General features: G+C 49.1%; 9 protein-coding genes across 9 annotated transcripts; 6 read left to right on the top strand and 3 right to left on the bottom strand.

Moving 5' to 3' along the window:
• Nucleotides 1-120: 120 nt before the first annotated feature.
• On the top strand, nt 121-2899 carry GGS22DRAFT_91740 (armadillo-type protein). The gene is made up of 2 exons (XM_047968410.1): nt 121-1730; nt 1785-2899. Exons 1-2 carry the CDS (start codon nt 259-261, stop codon nt 2779-2781), a joined length of 2469 nt encoding a protein of 822 aa, XP_047821825.1. The 5' UTR covers nt 121-258; the 3' UTR covers nt 2782-2899.
• Nucleotides 2900-6524: 3625 nt separating this feature from the next.
• On the top strand, nt 6525-8640 carry GGS22DRAFT_154745 (uncharacterized protein). Its single transcript, XM_047960097.1, has 3 exons — nt 6525-7252; nt 7583-7754; nt 7818-8640. The coding sequence occupies exons 1-3, from the start codon at nt 7242-7244 to the stop codon at nt 8331-8333; spliced, it is 699 nt and encodes a 232-aa protein (XP_047821824.1). The 5' UTR covers nt 6525-7241; the 3' UTR covers nt 8334-8640.
• A 481-nt stretch (nt 8641-9121) lies between these two features.
• GGS22DRAFT_154743 (Non-heme 11 kDa protein of cytochrome bc1 complex) lies at nt 9122-10257 on the top strand. The gene is made up of 4 exons (XM_047960096.1): nt 9122-9295; nt 9472-9556; nt 9707-9820; nt 9928-10257. The coding sequence occupies exons 1-4, from the start codon at nt 9209-9211 to the stop codon at nt 9990-9992; spliced, it is 351 nt and encodes a 116-aa protein (XP_047821823.1). The 5' UTR covers nt 9122-9208; the 3' UTR covers nt 9993-10257.
• Nucleotides 10258-11310: 1053 nt separating this feature from the next.
• On the top strand, nt 11311-14294 carry GGS22DRAFT_154741 (MFS general substrate transporter). The gene is made up of 3 exons (XM_047960095.1): nt 11311-12192; nt 12459-12920; nt 12984-14294. The coding sequence occupies exons 1-3, from the start codon at nt 11839-11841 to the stop codon at nt 13776-13778; spliced, it is 1611 nt and encodes a 536-aa protein (XP_047821822.1). The 5' UTR covers nt 11311-11838; the 3' UTR covers nt 13779-14294.
• A 63-nt stretch (nt 14295-14357) lies between these two features.
• Nucleotides 14358-16429, bottom strand: GGS22DRAFT_154739 (uncharacterized protein). Its single transcript, XM_047960094.1, has 2 exons — nt 15884-16429; nt 14358-15823 (listed from the first exon to the last, which is right to left on the bottom strand). Exons 1-2 carry the CDS (start codon nt 15949-15951, stop codon nt 14482-14484), a joined length of 1410 nt encoding a protein of 469 aa, XP_047821821.1. The 5' UTR covers nt 15952-16429; the 3' UTR covers nt 14358-14481.
• Nucleotides 16430-17129: 700 nt separating this feature from the next.
• On the top strand, nt 17130-17723 carry GGS22DRAFT_91697 (uncharacterized protein). Its single transcript, XM_047968409.1, has 2 exons — nt 17130-17367; nt 17424-17723. The coding sequence occupies exons 1-2, from the start codon at nt 17257-17259 to the stop codon at nt 17673-17675; spliced, it is 363 nt and encodes a 120-aa protein (XP_047821820.1). The 5' UTR covers nt 17130-17256; the 3' UTR covers nt 17676-17723.
• A 48-nt stretch (nt 17724-17771) lies between these two features.
• On the bottom strand, nt 17772-18944 carry GGS22DRAFT_185367 (homoserine dehydrogenase-domain-containing protein; the record flags this gene model as incomplete). Its single annotated transcript, XM_047964314.1, has 2 exons — nt 17772-18832; nt 18908-18944. The coding sequence occupies 2 exons, from the start codon at nt 18942-18944 to the stop codon at nt 17772-17774; spliced, it is 1098 nt and encodes a 365-aa protein (XP_047821819.1).
• Nucleotides 18945-19192: 248 nt separating this feature from the next.
• Nucleotides 19193-20692, top strand: GGS22DRAFT_91681 (uncharacterized protein). Its single transcript, XM_047968408.1, has one exon. It carries the CDS (start codon nt 19354-19356, stop codon nt 20539-20541), a length of 1188 nt encoding a protein of 395 aa, XP_047821818.1. The 5' UTR covers nt 19193-19353; the 3' UTR covers nt 20542-20692.
• A 932-nt stretch (nt 20693-21624) lies between these two features.
• GGS22DRAFT_185365 (uncharacterized protein) lies at nt 21625-24093 on the bottom strand (the record flags this gene model as incomplete). The annotated part of the gene is made up of 2 exons (XM_047964313.1): nt 21625-22792; nt 22871-24093. The coding sequence occupies 2 exons, from the start codon at nt 24091-24093 to the stop codon at nt 21625-21627; spliced, it is 2391 nt and encodes a 796-aa protein (XP_047821817.1).
• Between the last annotated feature and the right edge of the window lie 1864 nt (nt 24094-25957).

Below are 25957 nucleotides of genomic sequence, written 5' to 3'. Positions count from 1 at the left end.
CAGAGTTCAATTCGACAACCCACGCTTTGCAGATGCAGACAGTTCAATCCATCGTCCGTTAGCTTTTTTGCTTCCGCCCGTTGCACTCAACGCGGTCACGTCCCGAACGTTGTCAAACATTGCTAAGCATTGTTTCATTGCATACTCTATGCTTATTGGCAGCATTCGACGTTTTTTCTTTCCCCTATTTTTTGTTTCCCTCTTACCATATCCTTCGTCAACAACTTGAATTATTAGATCGTATTCTCCTTAGGCATCATGGCGTCCGTGAACGACTATCACCTCACGGCGAATATCGCCCCTGGTGCTGGCCGACAGACCCAGCATCAGCGGTCTAAGTCGAGCATCCTGAAATCATTCATCCATAAACGCACGAATTCCGATGGATCTCCTCTACCACCCACAGACCTTTTGTCCTCAGCAACACCTGCTCTGGCTTCGGATTTTCAATACTCGCCTCACGAACACGAGATGGGCAATTTGTTCTCTCGCCCTATTGCCTTAGGCGAGATCCCGCAGAACTCCACACGATCACCAACCAAAGAGCCGCCAAGTACTTCCTCGTCACCGACCAAGAAGGGATTTAGTAGCATTAAGCAGCCAAAGCAAAGCTCCGCCAAACCCAAGAAGATCAAGTCGGCTACAAATCTCATCGGCCTTCTAAGTCGCCCCAAAAGTTCGAAGAACTTAAAAGGACAGTCTGTAGAAGACGAAGACCGATCCAAGCAGAGGAACAAGGAAAATCAGCCTCCTCAAAATTCTCAAGAATCCCAAGTTCCCCAACTTGTTACCCGTCCTCCTATTTATGCCCAATTCTCCAGTGGTGCGATAGAAAAACAAAACGAACTAGATCACGTAAAAACCCAGAATCTTCATAGATACTCCACCAACAACCAATCCTCATCCAATATGGGATCAGGCAATCGATCAGCCAAAGAGCGACCCAAGTCATACCATGCGCCTAACATGCAGTCCGCTGATATGAAGGCTGCATCGGGCAGCGCGAAGGCCTCTAAGTCTAAGATCCAGAGAGGCCTCAGAGCATTGACCGGCAGCACCGAATCACAGAGTAGACCCGTTTCAGCCCAATCCGCCGAACCCGTACTCGATCCGAAGGATGTCGACGAGCAATTCGAGGCAATGCTTGATCGACGCAACATTCCCGAGCATCAACGATACAAGATGCGAAGCTTAGCAGGTACCATGAAGATGGAATTGATTCGACAGGACTGGGCCGAGAGCCGAGGTACTACTGGTTTGCGGCCGGATAGTGTTGGTAGCGATTTCAGCTACAACGCTGCTCAAGTGCAGGCGCAAGCGCAAGCGCAGGAGCAAGAGAAGGTGAAGAAGTCACGCGGTCGAACTTTTACCATGTCGAGAGGCAAGAAGTCGGATTCCACTTCTCCCGTGAAGAAGCACAAGGGCGAAGGTTCCATAGGACGGCACTTTCGAAGCAGGTCGACGGATAGTGTGGCCAGTGAACGGCCTGTATCTGGTGGATCGGGCACGGGAAGCGGTATCTTGTCGAGGGTAATGCAGCAAGGACCCGTAGACTTCGTGAACTACCTGCGTAAGGTGCAGAAGCCACAGCTGGTAGAAGTCGGCAAGCTACACAAGCTCCGCTTACTGCTGCGAAATGAGACAGTGACTTGGACGGAAGAGTTCATTCGACAAGGTGGTATGCAAGAGATCGTAGGTCTCCTACATCGTATCATGGAGGTCGAGTGGAGGTAAGTCCACCACATAAACCTTTTGTAAAACCAAGACGCTAACTACCATAACAGAGAAGAACATGAGGATGCCCTGCTGCATGAGAACCTCCTCTGCCTCAAGGCACTCTGCACTACCGCTCTTGCATTGCAGGAACTTCATTCCCATCAAGCAACACTATTCCCGGCCCTCCTACATATGATCTTCGACCCGGACAAGAAGGGCCCTAGCGAGTTTACCACACGCAACATCATCACGTCCGTGTTGATGACCTACATCCAGTCAGCTGCCCCGGCCGACCGCCCGGTTCGCGCCAAGACCGTACTTGGTCATCTGCGTGATCCCGAACAGAAGGAGGAAGATCGTCCCCTCGGCTTCGTTCTCGATATGCGCCGAGAACGCCCATACCGTATGTGGTGCAAGGAGATTTCGAATGTCGTCAAGGAGGTCTTCTGGATATACCTGCACCGCATGAACGTCGTCTACCTTCCGCGAGATAAGGAGCCCAAAGATGGCGCTGGTCCGTCGGGGATAGACGGCGTGAGTTACATGGAAACATACTTCCCTAGAGAGAGAGCTCCTCAACCAGCTGCTCCCTACGTCGGCGGGGTAGAATGGGATGCTACAAATTACATCACGTCACACCTTGACCTCATTAACGCCATCCTCGCCTGCACCCCGACAGCAGAAGAGCGCAACAACATCCGCGGCCTCCTGCAATTATGCGGATTGGAGCGCACCATGGGAGGTAGCATGCGCCTCGCCAAGGAGAAGCTCTACCCCTACCTGCACGAGTGCCTACGAACCTGGGTCGCAGCCGCGGCCGAAGACGGTTGGGACGTGCGAGATGTACGATACGGTCCGCCAGCCACGCCCGCGGCCCCCAAGAGCCCGACGAAGAGGCAAGCGGGAGGCGGAGGAGCCAATAACAAAGGCAAGACCAAGGTCGAGGAGCCGCCGCCCAAGATCGACATGCCTCAGTTCAACTTCGGACTAGATTCTGATGCGTCCCCATCCCACCGCGCGGCTGCTCCCGCTGGCAAGTCCGGCGGGCACGACTGGCTCTCGTAACGAGGGACCTTGCTTATGCGTTGAGCTGGAGAGGATGACCCAGCACCAGTGGAGGGGAGAGGGGGGGTCACAAAGTTCGTTCCTAACAGGGAAAATGACGGACGGCCCCGTAAGCCATAGGTTGTGGCTACAGCTTGGAATCACAGTGCTGACTTGTCCGCTCGTCTTGGCTCGCTGGTTCTCGCGTCCAGCTAGAACACCGCCAAACGGGCCATTGGACGTCGGCATTTCTTAGCATGTGTACTGTATTTTCGGGAGTCTTTTATTTTTTTTTCTCTTCCTCATCATCATTGGTTTTTGCTTTTTTCCAGGGGGGGTTCAGGGAAAGGATAGGTGTTCTCGTTGTCATCATAAAATCATGTTCTCATGATTTGGAGGGGGGCATTTCCATCTTTCATCATCCCTTGGTAATGACGTCCGGTTGGGCAAGGACTTATGGCTCTCTATTCTCACACAACACACACAACACAACACACACAAAACGCATGCGGTAATGCGGTAGATTGAAACGAAACGATCATGACGCTTATGAACTATGGCAACACAACTCGATGAATCAAATGACCTTCCACAAGAGACTGAGCTGTATATGTGATGTGTGCTGTTACCTTGTTTTTGTAGTTTCGGTGTCTGTCTGTGTGTGTTCTGTTCCTGTGTCTGGTAAAGCCACTGGCTCCGCGACTCGTATGATCTCGTGCTTCCTTGCCGTTTACGTGGCTGAAGCGTCGGGTGCTGGCTGCTATAGTCGATCAACCATCTAGGGTCGCCGAATCGGGGTGCCTAAGGCCGCTCGGGGGGCCACTTCACAAGCCTAGGGGCGGTGAAAACCTAGCATGGGCGTCCGAGTACGGCTGACGATATAGCCAGTCCACCAGACAAACGAGTCGCGTTGCTGGTGGCCGATTCTACGCTCCCATTGGAGCCAATGGCTAGCAATACTAGTAATGAATAATGTCTAATTACCTAACGTCCCAAAGTACTCCATCGTCACGTATGGAATCTTCCATAGTTCAGATGAAGGATGGCGTCCCTAGATAGAAGACGGCAGGGCTAAGCTGAACTAGTCAGTAGTAAGAGTCTGAAACTACCTAACTATACCGTATGCTTCCCACCGCTATCGGCTAAAGTGCGAGGGTATTCGCTTCGTCCCGTATACTCCTAGGGTGGATACAGTAGGTAGGCATTGCCTTGGACTATGCGTAAATTGCATAATCGTGCCGCGTGCTTCTCTGCCGAAGGAACCGACCCACGTCCAGCTTCATACCGCCATCACTAGTCCTGGTAATAGTTTAAGAGGTTGATCGGCGACAGTACGAGTAGTTCTGACCAGTCGCTACATCACATAGACCTTCCCGTTATGGACCATAGTATTTCTCATATTGTAAGTATTGGTGGTTCTGGAAGCGCATCGATGTCGTATGAATAAGGTTGCCCTCGCCTATTCGCGTCCCAATGCGTCGAAGCAGCATCCTGGGATTGTATAATCTGATCCTACATAGCTATAAGGATCTTCAGCATAATGCTCGGTCTATCCCGAGTGTATCCGCTGACTGACGTGGTTTGGGCTGGCGTCGAGAGGCTTCACGATAGGCTGGGGTGAATGAATGACAAGCTGCGTCCAAGAGAAGTTCGGTTTGGGAAGAGATTGCCCGAGCTAATGATCTGCAATGCATACTAGACCGAATTATAAGAACAAATGAGATTCGATCAGCCCTCGCTGAAATTGTTGTCCGTGGAGGATTTAAACTTTGGGGTCATGAGGAAGGTCAGCATTATCGAGATTCAATTAACGTAACGTAACGCCCCGAAACCACGATAGGTCCTCGTCTCTACCAGGCTAGACCGATGGCATGAAGCGTCTCATCCAAGAGACGTTGCGCGGAGAGGCCGGTGTAGAATATGATAAATCTCTTCTTGATGCGGAGCCTCAGTTGGAGGTAAACCAATTAAATACGATCCCGACGAGCAGAGAGTAGATCCCGCAGATGACGGTGCAATGGGAATGGCATTGCTCCGGCGAAGTCACATTGTATGTATGTGAACCGGGGAATAGAATGCTCTCCGAAGATATCATGGGGTCCGAGGCACTTGGCGAGCTTGGGGTGACAGGCAGGTCTTGTCCCCAGGTCTGCGTAGTGATAGCCTCTGCATGATTCTTTCGGTTTGGGTCACTTCTTAGGCGCTGATAGGCCCGGAAAGATGGATGAAACTCGGGAGGCTAGCCATGGTACGCAGCCCTCGTAGCCAATGACCGAGTACCCAATGAATCAATCATGTGTGTCAACGCACTGAACCAGGGAGTTAAACGGTAGGCCAGTATCGTACAAAACAGGGCCCTGACAGACAACCAGAAAAACATGAGATCGGGAGAAAGAGGGGAAAGAGAAACGGGGTGGACGGGGTTGACAACAGACAGAACCGAAAAAGCCTAGATCAACCAAGGCATTTAACGATAACTCTGCTCGTCAACGACTCTGAAGATCATGATAAGACGGAGTGACCACCGATGATCAGGTTCCAATTGACGACCCTAATTTCATGACGCATAATAGCCAATGTAGGTGTATGCATCGAACCAACCTGTTAATAACTGTCAACCGAAACTGGTTGTTGGCCGGGGTAAGTCAAGACCGGAGAAGTCAAATGCTCGTTGGAACATCTGGGGACATTTGGAACATTTGAAGTCGACGTGGTTGGTTTGACGGTAGGGTCCGAAGGCTGGACTTATCTATATTGCGTCTCGTGTAAGGGCTTTTTTGCTTTGCCTCTCTTTGCTTTCTTTGCACATCGTAAGCCAGACATATCCAATATCTATTGACGTTTGAGAGTTATTAATACCATGTTCCAAGCTGTGTAATGGTGATAATAGCAATACTGGCATCAATAGTAATAATAATAAAGTGCCGAGAAGATATATTGGAAATGTCTGAGAATAATGAGAGGTTAAACGAGGCAAAGGATCTAATAGTCGCATACGTAGTTCCAGCTCAGGCACGGTTACGTAATTAGACAATAGTGGATTGAGTTACACTTGCCAAGTCCAAGGGACTTTAGAAACGGAATTCGCAACTGACATCGATGGCTTGAAATAAAAATTAAAAATAGGTAAATAAAACATTCGCTCTTCCCATTTAGGTAGTTCTTTCTCTCACTTCATTTCTACATCGAATTCAGCCATCTCACATCATAACTCATTGCAGCACGCTGTAATGTATGTAAGAGGCGTAAGATATTACCCCGATTCGACTATTCGAAAAATGTAATATAGAAGCATGTGAAAGGCTATAGCTGAAGAGCCAATCAGAATGTATGAGAAGACCGAATATGTATGCACCTACATACATAGGTACCTAAGGTATGTTTAGTGTACATACATGCACAAGGCAGATTTATCCATCAATATCTACATCAAGTATTAATTAAGAAGGCTTTATGCATCACGTAGTCGATTAGGTAAGTTTAAGAGGTGTGATCTTGGAACTTTACCCCTCTTAGGTATCACAGCTTTTGTGTGACGGAGCCTAATCAATCTTATCTAATTGCGATACATGAGTCCTGCCGTTTATTTGGCAGAAAACGTAAGTACCGGTGGCTTGAGCTTAGATGACCGCCACCTGCTATATCAGGTTAGTCCATTCCATTCTTAGCTCCTTGCCTTAGGGCTTTTGGACCGGGGTCTGGGCGGTGTCTTGGCACGCATAAGTTATCCCTGGTCTAGAGCTCTTCTTTTCCCACCTTTCCACCTTACGACCTTACCCAGCCGTACCGAACCGGCGAATATCGCTTACCCATACCACCTGTAATCGGGTCTTCGTCATCACACTGCTGGTCTATCGAGGATCGAAAAGGCTTTTTCCGACATACCAGTGCAAAATTACTCACTTCAACGGTTTCAGGTAAACTGTCGGCCCTTCCGACTGGAAAACAACCCCTCGGACGTGAGCATAATCATCGCTTCCGCTATCACCGTCATCGTCAAATAGGCAGATAGGTTATCGAGGGCAAGGAAGCCAGTTCCCGGTTTTGCGCCTTACAGCTGAAGGCAGGAATCCTCCCTATTGCACACACCATCATCCAGTCAGCCAGTATCGAACTTCGCCATCCACTAGAGCTGTTCCAATTCCTACACAGTACAAGTGCCACTCCACATCTGCGAGACCTTGCAGAGCCCTGCCAGTTCTGTCGTACCAGTCGCGCGCCGTTCTGCTACCAGTTCCGGCAGCGCAAGTTCCAGCGGCTACCGTGTTAGTGGCCCACTATTATCAATATCAACATCTCCATCAAACTACCTGCAAGCCGTGCCGCTCCGAGGCCAGCGAGAGCCCACCGAGCCAGTTCCTGTCACCTAAATCGCTGGGACCTTGCCGGTTTTTCTTGTGCCGACGAATCCCAGGAGCTCGGTTGGCATTGCTAGGACTTGTGCACAAGACCCCGAGAGCTGACCACCAAATTTGCCCGAAATGTCAATAAAGTATGTATGAGTTTCTCTTGTCTACCTGTATTCTACTCCCACCGACCTGAGCCTCGAACGAACACTCGGTCATCGCCCTCATCCTCCCTCCCCTTACCTAACCTCATATCCCTATCTCCCCCTTCTTTCCCATCCGCGACTTCTAGGATGTGATATCCGTCTTTATCCTCCCTGAGAGCCTCGCTCTTCATTCTACGCTTTGCATGCGTAACCAACCTTGCGCCGTTCGTCTCCCATCGTCATAATGGATTACGGCCTCCACGACCAACATGCGTCGTATATCCTTAGCCAGAGTAACCGGGGTGAGGAGGACACTAACTTGGATGCTAGCTGGGTCATGCTGTCTCGGGCCGGGGAGATAGAGCCTCTGCCGCATGAGACTATCCTACACAGGACAAGAGGCAGAATAGCTCTCAGTATAACCGCCCCAAACCAACCTGCCGACATCGCTCCTCTCAATATCAAGAGTGAGAGTGGTGCCGCGTATATAACAAACCAAAGGGTAAGCGGAAACATCATGTACCACGATATCAGAGTTGAATATGAGATTGACATTTATCCTCAGTTGATCTATCTACCTTCCAAGCCTACGGATCAATTTAAATCTTTTTCATCTAAGATATTAGGCTGCCAGGACAGCCGCATGTGCTCATCGTGGATAGGACCTTGGTACTGGGAGGCTCTCGTGAGACCAGTAGCTGACGGCAATATTCCGCCAGAGTTTCCAAGAGTGAACTTGAGATTGACATTCAAGGACGGCGGTTCTAGCGAATTCGAGTCGAAATTCGTGGAGCTTAAAGCACGGCTTCACCACGCGGCACAGATTGCGGAGGAATCAGGCCAGAGCAACTGGGCGCAGACAGTTCACGATGAGCAATTACCAGAATATAGTGGTCCTCAGGGTGGCGATAGCGCCAGCCAAGTAAGCGAGGTGGCTCGACGAGCAGACGAGGCAGCTCGAGAACAGCAGGCCCACCAGCAAACTCCAGACGAGCCCCCACCAAACTATGACGAGGCTCAGGCCCAGGCGGTCAGCATGCGCTTCGACGAACGAATGCGGGAAGAAGCAGAAAGGGATTGATGAAATTGGCCTATAAGCCACTATAGAATTTTGAAGCCGTCGCCTGATGCCGTCGACGAATTCGGTTACCTAAAGGTCTCTAGTCAATGGGTCTTTTGGAATCGACACAATAAGAATTTGATACCCCTGCCACTGAAAAATGACATTCGGTGTGCTAGCGTAGCTACTATCTACGTGTTTGTATCCTGGTCATGTTCTAAGCGCTATTGAGTCGGCAGGCTCATAGCTTAGATCGTGATGAAGCCGATTTGCGAGGAAAGTGAAGATAAGAACAGGAATAATATCTATCTACACTTCAAGAATAACAAACGGAATATAATATAAACAGACAGTCATGTTGTGTTAACAAAGTGCCAGTCTATTTCCAGTACCTAGGTCTACAAGGTGAGGCGGCTAGCTACAGCTTGCTTCTCCTGCTAACGAGTTTTCCGATTTGTAAGTTTTGACACAACGGCAATCGGCAAATTAAATCAACAAGGTAAGAGATTAGTGATCCTAGGAGACCACAGAAACATATAAACAATGCTATTTACGTAAAGTGTACAGATCCGTAATGAATGGTGGATATAAAATGAATATTTCTCTATCCCATATCATATTAAATATACTGGTATCATGCCTAGTAGCTTGCACTATGAAATATAGATGTATTTAAGCATACTAGGTCTAATGATATAAGGTTTTGAGGGCGGATGGATCGGGCTCGGATCACGTGATTGGAGCTCATAACCGCGGCCAATCAAAATGGCTCAATTGGTGATGCTCTATTTTTCTCAATGCCAACCTTTATCGGAGACCGCATTTCACCACCAACCGTCGTTCATCCCCGAAAGCAAGCAAGGCATTAAAACCGCCCGACATCCGCTCCGAGCAAAATGGGTATCTGGGATAGCATTCAAGACCTCGTCGAGGCGGTAACGCCATGGACCACCGTCGAAGCTGAGGCACCAGCTGAGGATAGTGTACGATTTCCCCCACACGAAAAAACACACAAGGAAGCTCGAGCACAGAATTCGAAATTCCCCCAAATTCTAGCTTACAGTCTGCGATCTGTGGGCTCCTGCTAGCTCTACCTTCCCATATATCTCGTTCTATGCATACTTGAATTCGCCGAGGGAACTGGCTAATCGTTGATTAGGATTCTCAAGAAGAGGAGGCTGAGGAGGAAGAAGAAGAGGAAGACGAGGAAGAAATTGAGGATCCTAAGGAAAAACTCGAGGAAGGTTCGTTACAATTTATTCACGATATCTCGCATACGAAATCATCCATTCGAAATAACTATTCAAGATAATGTTTATCGCGCAGAGCATCATCCCACCGGATACATAAATCGTACGACGTCATTGGATATTGGCTGACGGCTACTTACGCAGAATGCAAAAACTCTAAACAGTGCTCGTCTGCTAAGCATCACTTCGACGAGTGTGTCGACCGTGTTACAAACGCTTCGGATGACGATGAAAATAAGGAGGATTGCGTTGAAGAATGTAAGAATTACCTTATATCGGACTGGTGTTGGCCTATAGCAAATGCCTCAGAGTTCCTACATTTATGCTACGTGGACAGCAAGCTAATATGACATTCTGGTTTCTAGTCTTCCATCTTGCGCACTGCGCCAGCCAATGCGCCGCCCCCAAGCTCTGGTCAGTCCTCAAATAATCGACGCAAGTCCGCGCCGGGAACCGCCGGTATCATGCACAACATACCCTTAGAACTTCTAGAACGATGGTGCTGGTGGATTTCCGATCAGACAACCCGGCTACCATCGCGCGACCCCTGTCGGGACGGTAAAGCGGTGGTGGTTCTGTAACACGATTTGCGGCTCGAGTGGATTTGCATGCGGCCGGGGTAGCTTAAACCGCCTGCTCTATGTACCATAGACTGCCTCATCAACTATAAATTAAAATAGATCTCTGTTCCTAAACTTGCCTGGCTAGGTCCATTTTCATTTTCTATCGTTAGTTTCCTTGCCTGCGACTATAACGGATAGTTATTGGTAAATGAATGTGTTACCCTGAGACGCATTGGCGGATGATACATCGCCGTATGTATGTCTTGAAAGTTGCTTTTTATATTTAGGATATGCAACTGGCAATTTTATCACCGAGAGTTTGTGCGGTAAGAGACCTCGGGAGCCATCTAGGTAACTTTCCATTTACCACAATTGAGAACCCCTTTTCATGGTAACATTCTAGAAATACAACTCTCGTAGTAATAATATTCAAGCGACATTGTGACAACACGAAATGCAACAGCAGACTCAATTTACTATGCAAGATTTCATTTTGTGACTTGAATGGCTATATTATATTTGTAGTATAGACCTGTTTACCTTTAAGGGGTTGTTTCAGTACACATAATCAGCCACCCCAAGGTGTGTTACATGTATTCCCCTATAATCAAGCAGATCGAGACGCGCAACAAGCACATGTCATTAATTAAAGAACAGCCGAAAGAAACCCATCAGACGTTGAAGATGGCCCGATTATATTGCCGGGTCACGGGCGGGCTACAGATTTATGGGTTGCAATGGCATGAATTCTTCGAGACTCGAGAAGAGTTGGGGGGTTATGTTACACGGAAACGGTGCCCCGATGGGGTAGGTGTGCCCTGGCCACTATCCAATCATATCTCCAACAAAGCCCGTTAACATTCAATACTGCTGGTGATTGAAACGCTAAACTTTATGGCTATTATCCTGCTTGCGCTTACCTTCAGGGCTTACATGTTATGTGTGCCTCACTGTTTCCTAACTTCAGACAGATCTTTCCATGCTGGTAAAAGAACCGGAAGTTTTGTGGGGATGAAACTAACTTAATCGGCCTATCTGCTCGTAGGCTCCACCTATCAAAGTCGGTTACGTTCCCCGTCGCTTCTCTATTGGGAAAGCATCCATGTGTGTTGGTTAGTTTCGATGTTAGGTGTACGTAGATAGATCCTTGCCCTGGGTTGCTTTCCTCGTTACAAAATAACCTTAACTGGCCTCACCAGAAGTCTCTGTTGACATGAGACGATTAATATATGTAGAATATTGAAGAGATGTTCTTAGGCGGGAATCCCGTTTTATTCCCCTAGCATGGTATCACATTGTATCCCTTAGCCGAAATTTCATTCTGTTCCATCATTTCGTCCAATCTTTTGTGGTCGTGTGTCGTATTTTGATCGGTTCTTTGCACGATGATAATTTGAAACGCAGCGATTCGATATTTCCTAGCGGTGGAAACTACCTTGTCCGAACTAAACTACCACGATATTCGATATTCGACGAGGATTATTAATTCCAGCGTAGTAATAATAAGTCAGCTGGCTGGCTGGTGAAATCAAGGAATTTGGGGGGTATTGGTAGATCGACGCGGGGCGGCACTCGGCTAACCGAAAATATCTGAGTCTCCGTTGGCGAAGATAAGGGAAATACCTAAAAAGCCTGTGAAAGACAACCAGCCGAAGAAAGACGTTGCAGGAAGAAACACAAGCGCCCGCGGGACGGACGAGAATACAGAGGGCTATGATGTCTCGCAATAGCCGTAAATCAGACGAAGAGGCGGCTGCCACGCCGACGAGTAACGATTACGACGACGATATTGCGAAGAAGGCACGAGACGAATACGCTCTTAACCCCATAGGCTCTGGTTCGTCCGGCAAGAGCTCGCACACCAAGGGAGGTCATTTGCGCTTAGCTTCTGGCTCAACCGACATCGACATTAACGATCTGGCGGCCATCGCCAATCGATCGGGGGAAGACTTAGAAAACGCTTCAATCGACAACGGCGACCGCGCGAGCATCACATATAAAGTGTATAAGAGGCGATGGTTCGGTCTCGTGCAGCTCACGCTGTTAAATATTATCGTTAGCTGGGATGTAAGTTATTGTCCTATACACAGCTTTTGCGCCGCAAGCAAGGGCAAACAGCATATGGCCCCCATAAGGAAAGGCTGCGAGATCTACCAATCGGTAGATGCCGTGTCGTATACCTTTCTACCATCACTTTAGTATACATCCTTTACATCACAGCCTCACCTTGACAAAATGCTGTGCTACTACCAAGCATGCTCTGCTGCTACCCCAATACATACCTCTGTATATCCAATATGAGGGGATATAGCTAACACGCCCGATTTTCTTAGTGGCTGACGTTCTCGCCCGTCTCGCAAAATGCGGCTATTTACTATAACACTGACGAGTCCGCCATCAACTGGCTCTCGATATCGTTTATGTTCTCCTTCGTCGTCATCTTTCCCTTATCAATATACGCATTGCATTGGGGGCCTAAGCCGTCTATAATCGCCTCCGCAGTGCTGATCCTCGCCGGAAACTGGATCCGCTATGCGGGCTCTCACTCCCGCGATGGAGGGCTGTACGGTGTCGTCATGTTTGGTCAGATTCTGACTGGATTGGCTCAGCCTTTCGTTCTGAGCGCCCCGACACGGTATTCCGACATGTGGTTCACGAATAGAGGTCGCGTTGCCGCCACAGCCTTGGCTAGTTTAGCAAATCCGTTCGGTGCTGCTATCGGACAGTTAGTCGTGCCGTTCATGGTCTCGGGACCTAGCGATATTTCCAACGCTGTGCTCTATGTCTCTATCATCGTACGTTCTGAGCGCGCGGTTTCCCTCTTGCAGCGATTATGCTAACACCAAACCCAACTCTAGTCTTCTGTAGCCGCGCTCCCATCCTTCTTCATCCCGGCGGCACCACCCACTCCGCCGGGACCATCAGGATCGACGCCTAAGGCTACGCTTAAGGACTCTCTACGACTCCTTAAGTCTCTCGAGATCTGGCTGATCCTGGTTCCGTATGCGGTTTACGTCGGCTTTTTCAACAGCGTCTCCTCACTGCTCAACCAGATCATGCTCCCCTACGGCTTCTCGTCCGACGACGCCGGCATCGCAGGTGCTCTTCTCATCGTCGTCGGGCTCGTCGCCTCCGCCATCTCCAGCCCAATTCTCGACCGTACGAAAGCGTTTTTACTTGCTATTAAAATCGCCGTGCCTGTCATCGGGCTGAGCTATCTCGTCTTTATCTGGATGCCAGGTACCCGCGACATCGCGGGCCCCTACGTTGTCCTCAGTATCCTCGGCGCAGCTAGTTTCTCTCTCGTCCCCGTTGCCCTCGAGTTCCTATGCGAGCTGGGTCATCCGATGAGTCCCGAAGTCACATCCGCGATCGCGTGGGCCGGAGGGCAGCTGCTGGGTGGCATCTTCATCATCATCAGTGACGCGCTCAAGGCGGACGAGACGGCGGACCCGCCGGAAAATATGGACAAAGCGCTCATCTTCACTGCAGTAGTAGCACTCGTCACCGTACCTCTACCAATGTCGCTCGGACTATTCGGACGCGACGATAAGTTAGTTATGAGGAGGGTAAGGAGCGATGAGAGGAACAGGAGCAGCAGTGAGGCAAACGGTATTGTTGACGGGAACGGGGCTGTGGGGACAGCTATTTAGGTCTGGTCTCCTTTTTTCAATGGTTCGCGTAGCTTAGCTCCTAGCTAGCTAAATGGCTAGCGCGATGGGATTATCCGGGACGGAAATTCGGCATAGGCTATGTAGGACAGGATACGATATGACACGACACGAACAGTGAACCTATTGAGGATTAGGTTTTCTTCTTTTTCAGCTTGGGCTGATGGTATCATTGATGGGGCGGTCTAGACCTGACTCTGGGAATGGGTCGGCTGCTGCTGAGCTTGAGTAGGATCTTTTTTCTATTAAATGGGGGTTTTATGATTTGGGCTTATGGATATTTGGGATGGGATGTGGGAGAGTATGAATGGGTAGGATAGGATGGGCGGGTGGGATAGACGATGCTTGCGTGTTCATGTTCGTGTATGTGTGTTCAAGTTCGCGCATGCTGATGGATGGATGCTGTTTAGGTACATGATACCCGTTTCGTAGTGTGAATAGTTGCAGTACATACATACCTAGGTATATATACGTAAATATATATGAGTTTGGTGTTTACACTTGTGTGGTACTTTCGAGATTATAGATATGCTCGCATAAATATCATGATGAGTATAGTCGTAAATGGTAGGCATATATATATATTTCAACGCAACGCAATGTCATCGCAATAATTAACCCGAACTAAGCTTCGGGGATATAGTAGTATACACCGCATCATCACTAAATAAATCTCGTAATGTCACTACTTAGCAGCATCACCCTCTCCAAGCGCATTCTCCCAAGCCGTCCTCAACCTCTCCAGCTCCTCCCAGCACTTACGCCCGTCGTCCTCGAACTCAACTCGTTTCTCCTTAGTCAATTCCTGCGCGTCCCACTTACGCCCGGAGGACTTTTGCAAAACGCCTACTTCATTCTCATGCTCTTTCTCACCGGGAGTCGTTACATCCCCGTCCCATCCCCAGCCGTCGACTTCCGATTTCTTGGGCGCGACGTGGCCGGTACGGGTAGCGCTGGTCCCCCATTTCACACGGTCGGCGCGGAGGTGGTCTAAAGTCTGCTGGTCGGCGAGCGCGAGCCAGGCGGTGGCGCAGGCGCCGAGGTATGGTTCGACGGGGTGCCAGGGGGAGCCGAGCCAGCGGGCGACGTACATAGCAGCGTAGTAGCCCCAGAATAGGATCCAGGGGAGGGGAAAGAGAGGAGTACATACGACACCCGGGTGCGTGACGTAGAAGCGTGGCTTGATGGGCTTGTCGGCGGCGGCGGGCGAGGCAAAGTACGGGGCCGATGCCTTTTGCACGCCGGGTAGGTTCGCGGTGAGGCCGATGAGGTCTGTGATCCGCTTGCTGCTCTCGTAGGGTGGGTTGCCGTGTCGCGCTTGGAAGTCTGAGAAGCTGAGGTGTTCGTGACTGGCGTCGATGGTGCTTGTCCAGATGACACGGCCCACGAGCTCGTCTGATCGCGAGCGACTTAAGAGCGGGAGGAGCTCATGTGCAAGGACATAGTGTCCGAAGACGTTGGCGGTGAAGACCTCAGCTAGCTCAGGTGGTTGGATTTTCAGATCAGCGGCTGAGTCTCCGAGAAGCTTGCGCTGGTCTATCACAGCAGCGGGCAATGCTTTCTTGAAAGCAGGGAATGTACAACTTTGTACAAGCCCGACCTGGAAAAATTGCTTTGCGAATCCGAACCAGTCTAACCCAGACCATCCACCAATCCCTGCGTTGAAGAGGGCAGCATCGAGACGAGGTATCTTTACATCGCTAATCAAGCCAGTTGGGTCGCTCACTTTGCCATGAACCAACTGCTTCGCGGCATCATATATCGATCGAAGGTTGCAAAGGTCGACTTGGATACTGAGGATGTGAACACGAGAGGCAGCGGATTGGGGGTCGTAGCCAGAGCCTCCTCGTGATTGAAGCTGGGTCGAGGTGCTGGCTGTTTCTTGTAGATGGGTACGTAGGGCGAGGACGGTGTCGCGAGACTTGGAGACCGAGCGAGTCGTAGGGATGAGAATCAAGTGTGAGGACAGAGATCGTGAAGCAAGGAATTCGTCGATGATCCGCTGACCGATACCAAGACCGACACCACTATATAATTCTTCATCTAAGACACGATAATCCTTCATTTATTTGTAGAAGAGCGCATACCTGTTGGCCCCTGTTAGTAGGACGAAGAATTGCTCGTGGCTCTCGGCCTCTGCCCAGGGAGTCGCCATCGTCGACTAGATAATTTTCGGCGATATATTTTGAATCTTAGTTCCGAATTGAAATCATGGATAAATCAGAAATATGGCTGTCAACTCGTTCCAGTCATGATACCGTGTATTAATACATATATGAATATTGAATATGGCGGGTAAATTAAGGCGGTGACAGCTGGCGAAATATAAAACTGGAAGGTGGTCGATCTTAGATCATGGAAGGCGGAAAGCTTGACGCGGGGAGGTACGGAGTGGAGCCAGGTAGCGTACAGCGTAGTACTGCGGTCGTGAATGCCGAGCATGATTTCCATTTTCATCTTCTAGAAGATCGTAAGACCAATATGGCAAGGTCATCTTCCTCTTACGACTCGGGACTTCCTCAAATTTCCTGTTAAGTATCTCCTCCGTCGACGATATTCCGGGGTAATATTGACATCAATCAAGAAAATAGAAATGATATGATAAGCTGGAGCTCCGAGCTTGCCACTGACACCAACCACTAACATCTGAGGACCCCCCTGTACGTAACTTGTGACCGGTATGTCATTGGATGCCGGTGCCACGCTTGTGTAATGACAACCAGTCTCATTCCAAAGTGATGCGATGGGGAACTTAGGGCATCGTTCAAGGTGTACCTACTAAACAGACGTAATCCTAACGGAGATAGGCACGATGCACCATTTACAGACCGTGGACCAAAGCGGACTTGCTTAATCAAGCTGTCTTACTATGTCGGCTCTGAAGCTATTCCAAAGTGGTAATGGTAAGAGAAACATCGGATATCTCAAGTTAAGCAAGTACAGTAAGATATTGTACTCTCGTCGTTTGCATCGAATGTCTTAGGGAAACAATATGTCAAAGAGATAAGGCTCGGGTGATTACCACGAGATGAATAAAATTGAGTCTCAAGGTTTAGGTCAGGGTCAGATCGCCAGGGACTCTTCCTTCCCTTCCGTGCCTTACAGATTATTATTAGACCCGAACGTCATCTCCTTAATTCCTTCGCTCGCTCTTTCCCTTTTTTTTCTCTTTATCACAATAACCTCTTATTCCTATACAGTTTAAACTTTAAAAAGCTCATAGCTTCCCCTACTAGTACTATTTAGTACCTATTTATTGATCTTTTTGTCCCAAAGAAGGTCATTGCTTCCACAAATAGTTACCCCAGTTTGATACTTGAACTTTGTTCCTGAATCTTATCCACCTTGCTCAATTAAAGACGCGATCGCGCCGAGCTCACTACCTACTTAGTACTTACCACCATCCACTTTAACTTCAACAACCTCTTCAACGTTAACGTTCAACGTCAAACTTCCAACAATGCACAAGATATCTGCAGACTTGACCATGGCTTGGTATCCGCATACCCTCCAGACTGCTCTGTTCTCGGACGGAATTTGGAATTTGATTTCATGGATCGCATTCTTTTTTGTGCGTACCAATCTTCTGTCCTCGGCCCTCAACGTCTGCTAACTTATTTGGCTTAGAAACTAGCAAGCCTAGCTTTTGCCGTCCCCATCATGAGCCTCATCGTCTTCGACTTCTGCCTTTGGCTTTGGCGACTGAACCGACCTCAACCTAATGACATTTCGGAACCCGGTCGCATCTCGCGCAAGGGTACGGAACGACGAACAAGCCTGGCGAAATCACCAAATGACGCCGGCTCCACAACTGCGCTTGCCTCCGGCCCATCCGCGAGTCAGAAACGTACCGTCCACTCGGGACATGCCTACGATTAGCCACGAAATATGCGGAATACGATGCCTATAATGCTATAGACAACGACAATAATACATGACGAAATGACAATCTATTTTTGTTTCCTCAGTTTTTAACTACGAGATTTGAGACAGTACTTTGAGCAAGTCGCTGGTGACACCCATCGCCGTAACTTCTCCTCCAGCGCCGGCGCCTTGGATAATTAATGGATTTGCTCCGTATCGTTTAGTGTAGAAACTAATAATGTTGTCGCTTCCCTTAAGACCCGCGATCGGGTGCGATTTGTCGAACATTTCGAGTCCGACTTTAACGGCCTTCGAAGCCACATCGATGCTGCCCACAAATCTTACCACCTTACCTTGCTTCTCTGCCTCAAGCTTCGTTTCTCCCATTCGAGAATCGAACTCATTCAGCCTCTGTAAGAACTCGTCACCACTCGCGACAGACTCCAACTCCTTCGGAATCAAGCTTTGCACGGGGAAGGCAGTTGGCGACTCAACGGGAAGGCCAGCTAGTCGCGCAAGGATCGTTAGCTTCCTAGCAACATCGAGACCGTTCAAGTCATCACGAGGGTCCGGTTCCGTATAGCCCAATTCTTTTGCCTTCTTGACTTCGTCGGACCATTGGCCACCAGAACCCTCGACGGGGGCAAACGAGTTGAAAAGGAAAGACATGGTGCCACTGAATACACCCTCGATCTTGGTCACCTCATCGCCAGTGTCCACTAGGTCTTTCAGTGTCGAGATAACCGGAAGACCTGCTCCGACGGAAGATTCATGGTACACCTTGGCTCCAGAAGTAGCAGCAGCTGTAAAGATATCTTGCCATAGCTTATATGAACCTGAAAAGGCCTTCTTGTTGGGGGTAACGATGCTGATTCCGCGGCTCAGGAAAAGAGGGTAGTTATCCGCAACATCTTGGGAGCTGGTGTTGTCCACGAGGATAACCTTTGAAGGCGCCGCGGCCAGGTAGTCGGCTACCTGCGGCAAGCTCAATGGAGCTTTGGTTGACGCGGCGAGCTCCGTAATGGCGCTGTCGATTTCGATAGAAGAATAGTCGGCATGGAAGAGGGCTTTTTTGCTAGTTGAGATATACGAGAGGCTCAACTTGGGCGTAGGTCGTCTTTTCGATAGAGCTTGGAATTGTGAGAGGAAGCATTTGCCAACCCCTCCAGCGCCTGTTTAGTAGTAGATGGATTATATTAGCCAATTGAATTACCCTTTAAACTTTTTCTGCCGTTGGAGCTATTTACCTATGATAGCGACGAATACTTTGTTAGTAGCAGCCATAATTCCAACCAATTCCTGTTGTATCGGTTTAAACTGTAGGATAAGTCTTGCTGTAAAATCTGACTGTAGACGTTCTTGCGTGCTTTGACGTGGGGTAATTTTCCAAACTTTAAGACCGATCGCGGGGCAATTTAAGGGGTAACATGCCTGGAATTATAGTGGAGCAGTGGGTTCGACACGGGATTTGGAAGCTTCAAGCCTTGGGATTTAGCGTCTTGCCTTACCTCAATTAGCACCAACCTTTGGAAGTAACAGCATTCTTGTCCTATTACCAACGGAAATAACGATTTCTACTTTTTACCTACATCCGCCTAACATCCGTCCAACATCCACGTTACTCCGCTCCCAATATCCAACTACACACCTAATCCCGTAAATAGCTTCTTTTCGGTGTTTGTTCCAATCCACAATGCCGCAGGACCCGAACCTCTACGGGCAACGTCCCTCCAAGCGGCAAAAGAAGGAGATCCCGCTTTCGAGCTCCCTCGACTTCGCATCCCAACTCACATCCCTCCTCTCAACCTCGGCCTCTGGCCCGGCTTCTGCCTCGTCCTCCGCCGTATCAGCCGGCCGCGCCCGCCCGTCGAAGAATAAGGATGACGTATTCTCCGTCAGAGCGAAGCGGAAACCGGGATCTGCTGCTGCTACGACAAATGCAGATAGCAAGGATGGAGGCAGAAGTGGCGGTAGGGACAAAGACAGCGCGAAGCTCTCCCTGAAAGAAATCCGCGGCACCGAAGACGAGAAACAAGACCTCGTGCGCGCGCGCCGCAAGATGGAGGAGAAGGCACGGCTGTACGCCGCCATGAAGCGCGGGGACTACATCGCGAAGGAAGGGGAGTCCGCGCCGCTCGTCGACTTCGACCGCAAGTGGGCGGAGAAACATCCCGACGACGACCCCAACGGTGCCAATAACTCGAGTTCGGGGACAGACGACTCCGAAGACGACTCCGACGATGGGGGAAAAGACGAGCTCATCGAATACAAAGACGAATTCGGACGCACACGCCGCGGCACGCGCGCCGAGATAGCGCGTCTGCAGCGCCAGCGCAAACGCATCGAGCTCGGGGCCGCAGAACTGGAAGCCATGGCCGCGAAGCCGACAAAGGCGCCCGCGAACCTGATCTTCGGGGACGTGATCCAATCAGCCGCATTCAACCCCGAAGACGACACGTACGCGAAGATGGAATCGCTAGCCGCGCGACGGGACAAAGAGCCCACGCCGCCGCCGGACACGCACTTCGACGGGGGCGCGGAGATCCGCACGAAAGGCGTGGGGTTCTACCAGTTCAGCCGGGACGAGGGGGCGAGGAAGACGGAGATGGAGGGGCTGGGCCGCGAGAGGGAGAATACAGAACATGTGAGGAGGGAGAGGGAGGAGGCAAGGGAGAAGCGGAGGAGGGAGATTGAGGAGAGGAGGGCGAGGATTGGGGCTAAGCGCGCGGAGAAGATGGCGGAAAGCTTTTTAGATGGGTTGGCTGAGAAGTGGGGGGCTGCTGGTGGTGATGTTGGTGGTTCTGGTTCTGGTGGTAAGGATAAGGAAGTTGGGGATGGGGGAAAAGGGAAGGGGGTTGCGGATGAGAAGAGTTCTTCTTGATGACGTTGCATTTGTGTTTAATCTACTCGGCTCATGTCGAACTACGTGGCTCAAGAGTTGAGGTTATGGGTTTTATGAAGAATCAAAGATACCCCTTTTGTAATGCGTTTAAAAATTAGAGTCACTTAAAAACGAGGATTGGAAGTGTGGCTAAGCTCAACTTTAGTCTATCATATTGTTGTGATTAAAGAGAAGTATATTTACAACTAACCCTGTTGACTTCATGTTCACTCAAGAAACCCCCTTTACCCTAGCCGGTGGATTCTAGTCAACAAATTACAAGATAAATTCAGCATACTAAGGCAATAGGCATCGTCTTGTTTTGTAGGCACATCTCATAAATCATATTTACACGCTAGATTTTCGTATCACCACCCTCCTTCCACACATCCCTATAATAATCACCCATCCACAGCAGCAGATATTTTAATATACAACATGAATCCGACTCGATCCATTCTCCCCCTACCACAAGCCATACACAAACCAACCTCACCACCCATAAACCAACTTATCTCACCAACCCAAACAAATCTCAACAAAAACACAACACATAAAAACCGTATCTAAAATATTTAGCGTTCGTTCGTACTACAGGGTTTAGGTATCTCGACAGGATGCGCTATATATATATGATATATCCATATACCCCCAACATCCCCAAAATTCCATATTCAAAAAAGCAAAACAGAAGCATATGCCGAACCTATTAACAGCGTAAGCCCTCAGCTCGGGCTGCCTGAAAACAGCACAAGCATATCGCCCCGTCGTGTACCCAAAAACGCCGTTTCCCTCCGAAGCGCCGCGGATAGATCGATGACGGAGAAAAAAATGGTATACGGGGAAATTAGCCGCTCTCGTCCTTTTGTGGAGGTGACAAAGAAAATAAAAAACCAGTAGCCCCTCGAGAGCTCGTAGGCTCGTGAGTGAAGCTGCTCCCCTGAACGCCGGAACATGATATGCGCCGTCTCGTGAGACAATGGATGCTATGTACAATACCTAGATGAAATCCCACTTTCGCTCAAACACATTTGGATATTAAGAGACAAAAAACCTCAACGCTACACATAACTTTTCCGGCGTTCAAGAGAGCCACCATATACAACCGCAATCGCTCATATCAGTGCCTTTAGCACTGTTGCGGGTCCCCAGGTAGCGTTCGATCTTTCGTTTCGACCCACCAGATTCGTCGTAGCCCCCCTCATCTTCGTTAATGACGATATCGATGAATTTTCCGTTCGCATCCAAAGCCGGAACAGGTGCTTGGTTATCACCACGAATTTGATACTGGCGACACCACGGTTTGACAGTCGTAGAGCCCGCATTACGACGCTCTTCAACCTTGACCACTCGCGGGTAAGGCGGGGAAGGCATCGAAGGGGTACCGCTAGGCATAGGGAGGTCTTTGTCGAAGCCACTAGTAGATGCCGAAGCTGAAGCAGTTGTAGTACTGGGGAGACCGTCGGAAACCGAAGTAGTTGCTTGGAGATCGTCAGCGAAAGGCGCACGCGAGGGACCGGAAAAATCATTTGCAGCGTCTGCTACGGCTCCCGAGGTGGTGGCTGCTGCTGAAACTTTACTATCGCTCGAAGATGCTGGGGGGCTTGTCGTCGGACCCGGATCGATCGGTCGGCTGAAGCTGTTATTCTGGCCGGCATATATGAATGCCTCCAAGATGGTGTTGTCCCAATGGCAAACCCATGGCTTATCTCCAGGTTGAGCCATTACACCCTTGCGCTTAGCATCATTGCCGCCAAACATCATTCGGCGGCGATTTGAACTGGATGTAGGAGAAGATGGAGGAGATCCCGAGCTAGCTGTTATAAATGGCTCGGGGATGATAGCAGTTTTATTATAGGAAATCTCGAAATTCCACGCCGGACCTCGGGGTACCTCGAAAATGTCGCTAACGAGCTTCATTTGAAGATCTGTTAGATCGGGTGGTTGTACACCGTAAGTGAAAACATTGTTTTTCAGACTGTACGTGTCATTATAAGAAAATCCGAAGGAATAATCAGATATGTTTGGTTGACCAGGTAGTTTCTTAACGTTCATGCTAAGCTGGAAGAAGGTAAGGTCGCAGCTCCATGCCTGAGCAAGTGTCGGATCTGTGAAGCAAGTATTGGATATTCGGTTGTTCCTCGCTAAAAACATAGAATACGTCCCCGTAGGTAGGGGAGGTAAATCCGGAGGTAAGGTACTAAGAGGTTGAGTATCCCAATTATTAGGAGATTGTGCTTGGGATGGCGGCCTATTTGCAGATTAGTATTAAAGATTGGAGAAACGTTATAAAACCGCCGTCCTTAGTGACGATGTTTAAGACCCTTACCTGTCTGGAGGGGGTGGTTTCTTAAAATGAGGATTCAGTAACGTGCCGATGACAGCCCCCAAGATTATCCCCATTAAGACAAGCACAATAGCTGCCAGGATGATAGCCCAACACGGAACAATACCCCAAACCCTCCTTTTCGCTGTCACTTGCCAATCCTTGAGTGATTTCTTCTCGTCTAATATTTCTTGATCCGACCGAGGGGTAGCAGTCAACCCGCGCTGGCTATTATCAGATGTGAAACTCCGGACAGATTGTCGAGACTGAGGCGAGTTCATATCGCCTAGGTCCTCGGTAGATGTGAATTCGGGATTTAGGGTAGCCATTCCAATACCGCCGGCACCTGGGATGGCTAGCATTGGTTGTGGGTGTTGTGGTTGTGGTTGCTGTGGTTGCTGTTCTGGTTGCTGAATCGGTTGTATCGATGGCATAGCTTGCACCGGCGCCGGTTGAGGCGTTTCTACACCCATTGCTTTCCTCGTATATGCTTCTTCAGGATACCTTGTATAAGGGGGTAGTTGTTCTGTATGGCCATCAGGGCCAATCAAATCCGCGACATCTTCTCCTTCTGGACCAATTCTTCTTTGATAATTATCTGTCGTCCCAGGAAATCCTATATTGATCTCCGCTTGCGCCGTCCTATTAGGTACACCATCCGATTCCGGGATAGTGTTTTGAGGGTACATGCCATACGGATGCGCCGGTCCGTGAGGTCCATTATATGATTGCTCAGATATAGGCGCGGTCGACGTGGTCGCAAGACTCGCTGTTCGTGCTAGTCGAACATCTTGAGGGTACATCTGGTACGGATGTGAGGGACCAGACGGGCCTTCATACGGATCCTCAACATCAACAAATGGTGACGACGTTGAAATAGTCGAGTCTCTAGTTGATGATCTGTCGAGACCTGTCCTATCGCTGTCCGAATCTGTCGTCGACCCATCATGTTGCAATGCCAAAGATTCATTCCTTTGATGAGGCTTCGTGATACTCGACGGCCTTGGCGGTGATTTTTGTACGGTCGGGGCGTCTTGCGGTGTGGTCGTCGATTGCCTCGAGATTTCATTATGTGTCAATTCTACCGGTCGAAAGCCATCCGCAATCCCCATTGCCTGTAGGTCGTAGTCTTCATCGTTGCCTTGGACATTTGAAAATCTGACTGATGCTCTGAGTGAAGAGTCGCGACGCAATTCAGATGCTTTCTCGTTGTCGATGGCACCCATTGTTGTGGGTGGTTCCAAGGGAGAGCGCTACTGTACGTGCGAAGGGATAGAGATGCAGTGCAGCATCAGGAGCACGATTAACCACAACTTCGACCCCAGAAGATCATCGAGTATGAGTACCAAAAAAATACGTTCCAGACTATTTGATGGTTAATAATTAATCGCTAATGCCCTTTCTTTAAACGTTGTCGTCGTGTCGGATGGATCGAGAGTCCCAATTGCAAGTTGTCTGTTATGATGTTGATTGTAGACAGGTTGAATGGCTCCAGTCGGGAGAGAGTATGGAGTGTATGGAGTATGGATGTAGGTAGTAAGTAAACCATAGTAAGTAGGGCCACAGACCATTGACCATAGGTGGAAAACAGCCGTTCCCCGTTCTAGTCTCAGTGGCTAGTAGCCTTTACGGGCTCGGCACAGGGAGCCCCAGCACAAATCAGGGGGGGTCTATGCTTGGACTAGTGGGTTTCGGACTTTTGAGAAGGGGGGCAGGTGCTGAGCGGATCAATGATGGATATGATGGATATGATGGATCAATCATAGTTCAAAAGCCAGTTCTTAAAGCCAATCTAGCCTCATTGGCGCGTTACATACCTTCCTCCTACCTCCTAGGTACATACATCCCACATACTACATACGTCCAAAACCACATGAACTACATGTACATTCCTTACAGGCTCTAGGTATTTTCCAGGACATGGGTGATCTGGATAAGATAGGAGCGTGGAGCATGGGATGGACCGATGGAGGGCAGTTGCTTCCACATCTTCCACATTCTTCATACAGCGCGTACATGAACTCAATGTAAGTGGTGCAGAAAGATAATGTACTTACTATCGTGTTCTGATTTATACTACAACATCGAACCTTTCTATCTCTAAATAGAATGGATTGTCCAAATTTCACGTGTTTTATTCTTCACATCTACCCATTTCTGCCATCTACTCATATATCCACTTAGGGCATAACTGTTGAGGCTTCGGTCTAGATATATGTGGGTAAGCCCTTGAAACCTGATGAGAAGCAAGCAAAAAACTGGGTTGGTATCCGGGTTGATCGGTTGGTCTCGCCCAGTTCATCATACCTCGTCGGAGCGCCATTTGATCTCTTGGCAATGGGACTTTAGGTTATTGTTAAATGTGCGAAGGCAAAAAGAACAGGAGTTCCTCGAGGGGGATTTGAGGTAGAGTTGGTTTTGAGTGCCGTAGCTTTAGTGACTATCCCCGCCGTATGTCGTCTTCTAGAGGTTAATGTGACCAGTTACCACGATCAAGATTTGAATAGAATTTGAGTAACCTATCCTCATCGGGATGTAATTCACCATGGTGTTATGAGATGGCATCAGAACCTCTTGCGTCAGTAGGTACCTACCTACCTACCTAAGTAAATAATGTAGATAATATGCCTAGGAGGTAGGCATGTAATTTGAAATGACCTGTACCTTAATGACGGCAATATGTCCCTCGGCTCCAGATTCGCCAATTCGCTACTCTCAGTTGAGCCTATTCAGCCGTTCAGCAAATTGTACTACGTACCTAGTTCTTTGTCTGCAATCAATATTCCCGGACAACGGACGGCATAAGGAAAATGAAAAACGAAAAGAGAAAACTTGGAAATGAGGGGGAGTGCGGATAGATCTCGGTTGGGTCCACAACTAAGGTATTAGCAATACAGCCGGACGAAGCACATGGGCATTCTTTTAACGTTCCAGACGAAGTGGAGATGCAAGGCACGTTCGTGTTTGTGTATGTGTAGTGGATGTGTTCGTGTTTGCGGCGGTTGTGCCCTAGTTTGTAATTTTTATTTAAACATCCATCGAGCATCGAGCATCGAGCGTTATGTCGACCGTTGCAAGTTTTTTTTCTTT

This window comes from Annulohypoxylon maeteangense (assembly GCF_022496945.1).
Source record: "Annulohypoxylon maeteangense strain CBS 123835 unplaced genomic scaffold GGS22scaffold_3, whole genome shotgun sequence".
Lineage (NCBI taxonomy): Eukaryota > Fungi > Ascomycota > Sordariomycetes > Xylariales > Hypoxylaceae > Annulohypoxylon > Annulohypoxylon maeteangense.
The sequence above is the reverse complement of the archived record's forward strand: the minus strand, read 5'-3'. Positions and strand labels throughout refer to the sequence as shown.